Source organism: Drosophila simulans, chromosome 2L (genome assembly GCF_016746395.2).
Source record: "Drosophila simulans strain w501 chromosome 2L, Prin_Dsim_3.1, whole genome shotgun sequence".
NCBI lineage: Eukaryota > Metazoa > Arthropoda > Insecta > Diptera > Drosophilidae > Drosophila > Drosophila simulans.
In genome coordinates this window covers 9,620,532-9,631,187 of record NC_052520.2, presented here as the reverse complement: position 1 = coordinate 9,631,187, position 10,656 = coordinate 9,620,532, and the positions used below count along the sequence as shown (strand labels likewise).

The 10,656-nt window shown below is 44.4% G+C and overlaps 3 protein-coding genes across 5 annotated transcripts; 2 read left to right on the top strand and 1 right to left on the bottom strand.

The window, feature by feature from the left end:
• Positions 1-144: 144 nt before the first annotated feature.
• LOC6731662 (pescadillo homolog) lies at positions 145-2,468 on the top strand. Its single transcript, XM_002078766.4, has 4 exons — positions 145-307; positions 411-644; positions 702-1,800; positions 1,863-2,468. Exons 1-4 carry the CDS (start codon positions 290-292, stop codon positions 2,393-2,395), a joined length of 1,884 nt encoding a protein of 627 aa, XP_002078802.1. The 5' UTR covers positions 145-289; the 3' UTR covers positions 2,396-2,468.
• A 73-nt stretch (positions 2,469-2,541) lies between these two features.
• On the bottom strand, positions 2,542-10,655 carry LOC6731660 (protein pelota). The gene is made up of 5 exons (XM_002078764.4): positions 10,319-10,655; positions 9,538-10,259; positions 9,290-9,482; positions 4,672-4,778; positions 2,542-3,283 (listed from the first exon to the last, which is right to left on the bottom strand). The coding sequence occupies exons 1-5, from the start codon at positions 10,357-10,359 to the stop codon at positions 3,162-3,164; spliced, it is 1,185 nt and encodes a 394-aa protein (XP_002078800.1). The 5' UTR covers positions 10,360-10,655; the 3' UTR covers positions 2,542-3,161.
• On the top strand, positions 5,404-8,459 carry LOC6731661. Of its 3 annotated transcripts, none has more exons than XM_016178582.3 (3): positions 5,404-5,638; positions 7,819-8,156; positions 8,246-8,459. In XM_016178582.3, the coding sequence occupies exons 2-3, from the start codon at positions 7,885-7,887 to the stop codon at positions 8,331-8,333; spliced, it is 360 nt and encodes a 119-aa protein (XP_016024343.1). In that variant the 5' UTR covers positions 5,404-5,638; positions 7,819-7,884; the 3' UTR covers positions 8,334-8,459. The 3 variants fall into 3 exon arrangements, with proteins under 3 accessions (XP_016024343.1, XP_016024342.1, XP_016024341.1); XM_016178581.3 differs by having other exon boundaries at positions 8,243-8,459; XM_016178580.3 differs by lacking the exon at positions 5,404-5,638 and adding an exon at positions 6,353-7,341 and having other exon boundaries at positions 8,243-8,459.
• Position 10,656: the final 1 nt, after the last annotated feature.

Genomic DNA, 10,656 nt, shown 5'->3' with positions numbered 1-10,656 from the left:
TTATTGCTCATTTTTGCGTTTATTATATCGATTGTCTAAATGTGCTGTTTCCATTTAGCATAGTTTTCTACCATTTGCAGCTAAGTTGCACACCTTCGGTCAAATTTAGGTTTATTTTTAATACCACCTCGTGTTTTAAATAAAAACATTGAACTGGTCACACTTCCTTTCCACGCGAGACCAACAACACAAAAAACGTGTGTTTTGGTCAACAGCGTGTTTTCTTTAAAATAAATCTGTATAGAGCAGATTTGACTTGACAAAAAGTGCATTTTCATAAAACGGCATAATGAGAAGACCGAAGAAGGTAGGTTTGCGTTGATTTCGGGGTACTTTTTCCCCCTTTAAGGTTATGTGTTTTGAGTCTCCCATGAAACCATATGGAAACTAATGTTTTTAAACATTTTTAGTACGAATCCGGTGAGGCTACGCAGTACATTAGTCGCCGGGCTGCGCTCAGGAAACTCCAGCTCTCGCTGAACGATTTCCGGAGGCTGTGCATCCTGAAAGGTGTCTATCCCCGGGAACCAAAGCATAGGCGTAGAGCCCAAAAGGGATCTTCGGAGATCAAGGTGCTATATCACACCAAGGACATTCGCTTCCTACTGCATGAGTCGATTGTGTGGACGCTGCGTGACTACAAGGTATGTTAGCTTCATATAGATCCCGCGGAATCCCTAACCATTCAAAATGTTCTACAGATCTTTGCCAAGAAGAGCAATCGCGATCGTGCCATCAAGGATTTCCGCAACCTGAAGCGTCGATTGGCCCTGTTTCCCGAAATCAAACTCGATCACATTGTCAAGGAGCGCTATCCCACCTTCATCGATGCTCTCAAGGATCTGGATGATTGTCTGACGCTGCTCTTTCTGTTCAGCACCTTTCCCTCGCTGCACTTGATTCCCAGGGAGCAGTCGAATCTGTGCCGCCGTCTGACTATTGAGTTCCTGCACTACGTGATCGCGTCCAAGTCGCTGCGCAAGGTGTTCATCTCCATCAAGGGCTACTACTTCCAGGCGGAGATCAAGGGCCAGAAGGTCACCTGGATTGTGCCGCACTACTATCCGTTCAAGCCACAGTCACGCCAGGAGGTGGACTTCAAGGTGATGTCCATCTTTGTGGAGTTCTACACCATTATGCTGGGTTTCACCAACTTCCGGCTATTCCATGGCCTGAACCTGGCCTATCCACCACAATTCCCAAGCAGCGTGCTTCAGGACAGCGAAGAGTCCCTGAAGGACGAGGCCAGCTTCGTATCTGACCGCATTGCAGCCTTAAACTTCGAGCTGCTGCGCACGGACAAGGTGCAGGAGGATGAGGAGGAGCTGGACATTGACATGGAGCTTTTGGAGCAGGACGGCGACTCGAAGCGCATCATCAAGATGAAGCAGGAGGCGCAGGAAGTGAGCCGTCTACGCACCCTATTCAAGGGCTTGAAGTTCTTTATCAACCGCGAAGTTCCGCGCGAGCCCCTAGTCATCCTCATCCGCTCCTTTGGCGGCAAGGTGTCCTGGGACTCGTCCATCTTCGCTGGCTCAACCTATGACGAAGGTGATGAGACCATCACCCACCAGATAGTGGACAGGCCCAGCATTTCCACGCAATACATCTCGCGCGACTATATTCAGCCACAGTGGGTCTTCGACTGCGTCAATCAGCGACAGCTGCTGCCCACTAACAAGTACTTCATCGGCGAGACACTGCCACCACATCTGTCGCCATTCGTGGACTCCAAGAGGGACTCGTACATACCGCCCGAAGAGAAGGCTCTGCTGGATCCCTCCCTGATCGAAACACATGGTAAGTTACAGGATCTTTAAATAGAATTCGGACAAGCCATTTAAATCTCGTTTTGTCTGCAGCCCAAAGCGATGACGACTCCGAGGACGAAGCTCAGGAGGAAGAGGAGACTGTGGACCAGGAGCTGCTCGATGCGCAACTGCAACTGGCCTACCAACAAGAAACGGCAGAGTACAAGAAGTACGGCGGCCCCGATGGCGTCAACGAAGACGAGGAGGATCCGGAGGATGAAGATGATAATGAAGACGACGATGAAGAGGAGGAAGAGCTCGACGAGAAGACCAAGCGTCTGCAGGAGGAGAAACAGAAAATGTCCGTGCAGTCGGGCAAGGTGCACAAGGTCAACAAGCGGCAGGTGCACAAGGCCGAGGTCGATGAGCACCGCCTGCAAGCGCGTATGGTGAAGCCCCGTCATCGCAATCTGTTCCGGAAACTCATCCGCGAGAAGCAGTCCAAGGAAAAGGAGGAGTGGCTGCTGCGCAAGAAGCGACGAACCATCGAGGCCAGCGAGAAGGAGGCCCGGAAGACGGCCAAGCGGGAGGCACGCAAGGAAGCGGCGGCCGCAGCTGCCAAGGCTTCCAAGCTGGGCAAGTGAGCGAACAGTCCGCTCGGGGGGATCTGTGTCTTGATTTAGGTTAAAACAATAAACAATGAAAATGTAAATGAAACTGAATGGAATATTATTTTATTTCGTATTCGAGATATGTGCAGATGAACAGAAGAAATCAATGCAAATGGTAATTTCAGTTAGGTGAATTCTTGAAAATGATTTATTTTACAATAATATATTTTACATTCTGTATCAACTAGTAGGGTTTAACAAAAGGTTATGTTTACAGCATAAAATGATAATTACAATCTTAAAAAGTTAAGCAACATTAAGAGCGTTCTGCAGATGCATAAAATCCGGGTTTAAACAATAAAACTGGATAAATAACTATTTTATATGCCGCTTGCAATCATTTTGTAAACTCAGTTTTCCATTTTACAAATGAATGAACAATGAATTTAAGTGCGCTGAAAAGGCCTTTAGTTTGCAGAATATTGTTAACGCAACTCAAATTTGTTTGGGACTTAAATGAAGCAATAGTTGAAACCTAAAAATATTGTGGGCATTTAATTGAACACAAAGAATAGCAAATGTTTAATTTGTAGGCCCAGCCACGGGTGAACTTAAGCAGATATTTGTGTGTATATCGTATTGAATTAGCACTATGTTTGTATATTGTATATGCCCTGACGTCCAAGTCTGTCGTGGTTCCTATTAGTCTACTTGTATATCGATCGCTAGTTAAGTTCCTAAGTCAAAAATTTCCGTTATCAAATGCCAAGATTCCATGTAGCTATTCCTATTTATGATCCTAGTCGCTATCGCTATCTGCCCCGCCCGCCGCTCCATCCTCATCATCATCATCGTCGCTGTCCTCCAGTTCGGGCATCGGGAAGCGCAGGAGGGCTGCAATTCCAGTTAGTTGAGCAAGTTCTGTGGACAAAAAGATTGGGGTTATTCAATGGACTTAGCTTTATAAGTGGTTGCAGCTAATTACTGCTATCTGCATGCTGAAAACCTGAATATCAAGTAAACTACAAAGACCATAGGCATCAATACTCGATGCAAGAAATCTCAGAGCCTCAGAACTGCAGCAGCCAATGCAAGTTTTTCACTTTTTCCCCAGGTTGTGGGCGTTCCTACTGTCCAACTTCAAGGCCCACCAGTTATTCTAGGCCATGACTTACCCCAGTGAACTTCACATTCAACACGGCCAGAGTGAGCATTACATATTCATGGGTTTGTCCAATTAGCGCGGGATTAATGCAGGTTATGTACCAGAGAATATATAATTCGTGTTCTCAAGTACCAGGCCCCTTTATCTGTTAACTTTGGTTCTGTTTACACAAGTAGCCTCAATGTTTATATCCTTATATAATTTAAAGCAGATTAAACTGCTCGGCTGAGTAGAATTGCGGAATAAATACTTGCAACGAGATAAGAAGGGGCAGTACTTAACAAAAAAAAAAAAAAAAGAAAAAATACGAAAGGGATCGTTACAACTCATTTGTTGCAAAATCTACAGGGCATGGGGGATCTATTTCGGAACCCCAACGACCCATTTTCGAGTCGAAAACGAAACTCTTGCCAAGTCGCATTGAAAAAAGAAACTCGTGGAAGGAATCTCATCTCGTGAGTCACCTGCAAATGGCTATTTAAAGCATTTAATCACTTTACACCCCGAAAGTATGGCCAATATGTGAGGTGTAATTTTAATTAATACTTAATTGCATACGAAAATGAAAACGAAAGTTCCCTTCCAAATGAGCTAGCGAAAACTAGTTGGCAGCGATTCAATAGTGCTGTTTTTTGCTTATCTCGCAGCGGACTTTGTAATGTGGGAGACCCCTCCAAGATATTCACATATGCACGCGCATGTATTCAATATTGCATCGCGGGAACTTAAAAATAGCATCTTTAACGAGGTCATTAGACGGGGGAAGGCAGCCTGCACATAAATATTCCATCCCAATTGAGCATAGAAATGGCCAAAGGTGGAACAAGTGTGATGCAAAGAGATGATTCTGCTGGAGATGATCTATTCTCGGCCTAAAAAGGGCAGTTCCTTCTCGCTCCATGAGTCACTGAGAGATTCATTTCTATGTACCAGCAGTTCTTGAGTTGTTTCAAATCAACACAAGGTTAAAGTTGCTTAGATGTTCTATTTAAGTTTGGCATGTGATTGCCGTGCATATAAGTGAATATAATTAATGGAGTAAAGAAGTTGCACTTTGTACTACTAGTGACTCACTAGATCGTATCATTCTCTTACAATCCTTCCCTTTGCAATTAAAAGTTGTTGTTCCTTGTTTGATACTTACGTTCTCCTGAGATGTGCATGCTCGAAAAGATTTTGACTTCTCCCCCAGCATCGCGAACGGATTCGACCAGATTAACATATTCCTTCCTCAGACCAACGTCTTGGCATCTGCAAAATGAACAAATGTTGATGTTTAGATCTTTGTAGTATCATTTATAGAACAGAAACCTCTAACATCATATCCAACTCGCATGACAGTCGATTCCATTCATTAATATGCCCATTTTTCACCCATTTACGGATGTAGGTGCCCGTATCTATTGCACTTTCGCATTCCACGACCCGTTTAAATGACGCATAGCAAAGTGCTGGATCATGGCACGTGATGGGCATAATCCGCATTGAACAAGGTGTCAAGTTTAACTGGAAATAGTGGGTTCACCTCGTCGCTCAACCCTCCAAAGGGGGTCATCACACACATTATACTTGGACCCCATAATTTGCACTTAAGATTCTCAGAGAGCATGAAGTCACTAGACGAGCAATGAAAGTGCGACTGCCATAAAAAGTAAGTGCAGTTCAAAAACCCCATCAGAATCAGCATTTATTTGTGCAGGTAAAAAAAAGTTAGAATAAGAAATTCGAATGAAAACCACACAAAAAATGAAATTTCAATTATCATTTTTATTGACGACAACAAACCGCTTTCAGTTTGTTTGGAGAGATTGCGAGCGAACGGATCGGAATATGTGGAGTGTGGACTTTATTCCGAATGCGATCCACAACACGTGTGGCTGAGAAGAGAGCGGCTGTCTTGGCAGCGAAGAATTAGTTGCAAAGCGGCTTTCTTGCGGGGAACATCGAGCGATTCGAGGGACGGAAAACCGAAAACCGAAACGAACCGGAGAAGATTGCCACGCGAAAAGAAAAATTGGTGCTAAGACCCCGCTAAAAAAAAATACAAACAGCGCCATCGAAACAGCAAGCAAGAAAAGTGCACAAAACACAACGCATAAAAAGATACAAAGGTGTGTTTCCCCTCGCAGAGTGAAAGTTGCAGAAAGGTTTTATATCTACATATATCAACAGAAATGCTGCCCAGTGCAGATGAAATCTCAAATAGACTCTCAAAAAGTACCGCTGACAGTTTAGCTCAACGTTTTATCCCCGCTGACTCAGCTGAAGGCAATGCAGATACAAACGTATCTGCTACCTGTGTTCAGATACTTTTTCGCTCATCCGTTAACCGCAATCCGCGATGAACTGCGAGCCATTGGGTTGTAGATGCTGCTGCTTTCTGCTTGCTGCTGATGTACCTGCAATTTTAGCCGCTACTCATGTTGCTGATGTAGCTGCAATTGCTGCTGCTGCTGCTGCGTGACAACGATTGCACAATGGAATCAATTGTTATAATGGAATTAGCGTGCGCGAGGTTGGGCACAGCCGTGAATTGTCAGCCAGAAAGAGAGAGAGAGAGCGTTTTTAAGGAGAAATAGTAAAGAGAGATGGTGTCGGGGGAAAGTGCGGCCATGGGCAGCCCCAGATATCAGTAGAAATGTGTAATTAACTGTGCGAGCAAAGACTGCACTATCTGAACTTGACAACGCAACGTATAATCTACAAACATTTTACTGCACTAAATATTTTAAAGAAGTACAATACAATTAAAGACTAATGAATCAGGCAAGGTTAGCCCTCATTGCCCAATTTTGTGAGATCATTTGAGACCAACCTTAAAGGCAACGCCTTGATTTCAAAACCTTTATGACTTCGATCATTTCAAAAACAGCCAATTCATTGCTTACCCCATTAGTTGACCAAACAAAATCCAACCCGATCACCCTTAAAGCAAAGATTCATTTAAAGTGATTCATGGATACCCGTTTAGGGTATCAATATCACTCAGTCAGACAAGCCCTTTCACTTCAGTTTTAATGGAAACAGCCTTAAACTTTTCCTCTCTCTCTTTCATTCGCTTTTTCGATATTTCACAATGCAAATACGAAATATATAAACAATTGCCTTTCGAGACAATATTTACAAGCGTGGCCAGCTGCGACAAAAAAACCAACAATAATCGCTTAAAGGGGGCACGTTTTTGATGCACAAGACATGTTGCAAAGCAAAACAAAGAGGGACTAGAAAAACTGGTTGGACACATGAATAATATACGTACGAAAAAAATAGAAAATCTACAAGATGGCAGGAAGAATCGTTGGGGGGAGGGTGGTGAGAAAATGCTAAGTGCATTCGAGCAGCAAAAGAACTTGATAAGTTAGCTGCAAGTGGATCATGTGGTGTGGAATCTATTTCCAGAAAATCCAAGGGGGGAAATGTGTGGAAGCGAGAGTGCCCGCTTCAAAAAGTTGCCAGCCAAGTGATCCATAAACGGAGTGATTAAATAAATTAAAATTCTTTATTTTCTTGTTTATTGCTGATCTCCCGCTGGCGTTCCTGCTCCCTCCATTGCCATATTCTTTCGCCCACAGCGGGTTCTAATAATTAGCACAAGAATTGGCTCACTGAGGGAATCATTTCCACATGGTTATAAAGCTTATACTGTACCCAGCTTATTTACATCACGGTTTAGTTCAGTCCCCGTCATTTGCTAATCGAAACTCGTCTGGCGAAAACAGCTCTATAAAATAAGACCCGAAACAGAGCACGCAAATTCAGCTTGGAATTCGTCCATGAGCAGATACGAATATATTTACGGATACGGATTAAATGGGTGAGGGACGAAACAAAGTCTCAAAACACAAGGAGAAAGCTAAACAGTATAACCTTCTTAACAATATTGTTAACTATAAAGTTATCTTGGCTTATCACAAACATTCATGAAAATGCTCTACATATTTTCCACAATCATTTGCTGATAATACTTTTGTTGTAGCCGGCAAAATTCCAGCTTATAGTAGTCACAAAATTTTATTGCATGATTTCATTGTATGTGACTAAAATAAATATTTACATATTTTGATAAAATGAGTTCAAAATAAATACATTTACGTGACTTTAATTCGAAATATTTATATGTGTAGTACATTTTGAGAACCTTGTCGATTGGTTGAATACTGCTATTAGTTTGGTATATATTTATCGATTTGATGATCATAAAACAAAAGCAAAGAAACTCGAATCGTGGGATTATCTGTCCAAACCTCAACTCCACTTGACTGCACTTAACGCACATATCTTTCCACTCCAGTTCCTATTTAAGTGCCGGCCACTTAACACCGTCGAATTAAATCGAGTGAAATCAGGCGGGTTCAAGATGCTCACCAGACAGCCCGACTACACCATCTCCGAGCTGGGCCATCCCATCCACCAGTGGTCGGATTCGACCACGTGCGAGTCCCTCAAGAAGCTGGACTACAGAAAGATGCCCAGTTCCCCGCCATCACCACATCGCCTTCTGCCACTGAGGGAAACGCTGGACGATTGTTTCAAGCGCTTGACGATGAGAAGCAGAGAAGATTTCGAAGAGGATCCCGTATACCAGCAGAAATTGATGAAGAATCAGTGCAATGAACAGCAGCGAAGGCGGTAAGGCAAATGGAAAACTTAAACAAAGCATTTCATAACAACATTTCCCCATCTTGTTTCTATTTGCACAATGGCAAAACTATCAGCAGCAATCAAAAATGTCGAGATAAAGCCCAGTCCGGAGCAACAACGACGACGACAACGATAGCGGCGAGCTGCGATTTAAACAATTTCTGAGATTAGAAGAAGGAGGAAGAACACCTATGGGGGAAGCAACCTAAGCGGACTGACTAAAAGTGCTAAAATAAAACACCTTTTGCCTAGATCATTAAGTACATTAAATGTTAAGTAAAGAAAAAGCTATAACACTTAATTTTCATTTAATTGCCAGCCACGCAGTTAGCATACGAAAACACATTCGAGTGGAATTTCAACGGCCCATTAAAGTGTAAACAAATCGCGGAGAAGAGTAGTGAATAGAACAGAACAGAACTAAACAGGCTGGCAGCCAAAAATGGTGAGGAGACATTGGGGCAACCTTGATCATGAGCACGTCGTCATGGGGCCAACAAATTAATGCTTGAACGTGCTTTCTTTAAATGGCTAAACGCGTGCGATCGCAGCAGATCTGTATTCGCAGCGGAAGAATTGGCGATCTTCTAATGGTTATGGAAGTCCAAAGGGGCAGATCTAGCAAGTCTAGACCATATTGCTATTGGAGATACTGTGTTAAGTTAAAAACTCTCTTAGTAAAATCTGAAGATATCTTAAATATCCTACATTCTTAAAAAAAAATAACAGCCGCATTCTCAGCTGAATTCTACACATAAATTCTATACACAAACAGAAATAAATTGAAAACCACAGTCGCAAGCATAGCAAATCAATTAAAGCACAATCGATACAGTAATTAAATTGATTGCTCTTCTTCAGATTTGCTGAATTGCCCCAATATCTGTATTCTTTCCGGCACCCAAAGCAGTCTGGTGACATATGCACATGCGTTCCATATGGCGACACAAGCACACCAATTGCCATCGCACTCTCACTCAATTTTGCCAAGTTGAAGGTTTCTACATATACTCGCGATCGTGCTCTTGATCTCCCCGCTTGATTGGGCTTAATGTGCGCCCCGCTGGGAGTTACTTCAATATACATATTTACATATATAAGCGCAACCAAGTGGAACTCACCTAAAGAGGTTGTCCGAGATGAGCAGCGTTTCGATGGCCTGAGACTCGGAGGCTTGCAGGACGTGTTTCTTGCCATAGAAGGCCTTGGCGGGCTCGCATTGCAGCATCATGTAGAATTGCTCCAGGGCCTTGACCTCGCCAGCTGCCTTGGTGTCAGACATCTTGGCTAGCACGGCGGGATCTTGGAGAATCTCTGAAGGCAAGAATTGGACTTAAAACATATCTCATCATAAGGGTAAACGGCTTACCTCTTAAGGAGTGCTTAAATCCCGAGGAGGCGTGCACCAGCATGAACTTGCTCTTGTTGTCCAGCAGCAGCTTGTAATCCATCTTGACCGCCTGCTGGAACATGTAGTCGTAGAACTGATCGCGCACGAATCCCGGCGAGGCAATCAACACACACTTGACCACATCGAAGTTGACGTGCCGCAGGATGCTCTGCATAACCTGCTCGTAGAACTTGGCCAGTCCCTTCTCGTGTTGCTGGACACTGCCCTTTCGCTTGCGCGGTATGGAGACCTCAATCTTGCTCCGCACCAGGGTCATACTGGCGGTGATCAGGCAGACGTGTGCTAATCCCTCCTGCATCACAACGGCGGCCACATCCGCAGACTGTGTGGGATCGCAGGCCATTTCGATGCGCTCCAGGGCAATGGTGTCCCATTCCGGCTTACGCAGCTCGAACTTGCGATTGAGCTCCAGGTCGAGGGTGTGATAGGCGCCCATCTTGACATACTGGTTCTCCTCAATGTTTCTGCCCTTCAGGCGGAGCACACAAGCCTGCGTATCAAAATCTATGCTCTCCACTGCGATGGTTAGTGTGGTGCGCACCCGGCTGCTGGTGGAGGAGCCAGTGGCCGTTTCATTCTGCACCTTGCGAATGGTGGTGCTGCGCACGCTGTCGCCTTTCGCAATCAAATTGTAGGCGTGCCACATGTCCTCGGACTCTTCCGGCATCAGGGTCACATTTCTAAAAGAATTTTCGAGGCATAACATAGATATTTTAAAACTCCGATGGAATTCACTCACCCCTGCATGCCCTTGTCCACGTATTTGCCCAGCAGCTTCATCCCGTCTCTTTGCTGGTCAGGATTTGGTTTTCGATTCGTTGGCAGGCACTGCCTCTATACCAAGTGCTTTGTTTCCACTAGCCGCTTGTCACTTGCACCCAGATTCCAGTAATTCCCTCGGTTCACAAAGGCGGCGGTGCATCGTTGTCATTGGGTCCACGCAGTTGCTAAGTTCACACCGCTGATCGAATCGGCAGGATGGTGTGGCGATGGTGGTGGTCAGAGGAATCGGCGGACAAGTGACATTCACCAGGGGCGAACGGTGTTGTGCGACTGGCTATTTTGCCGCCAAGATTG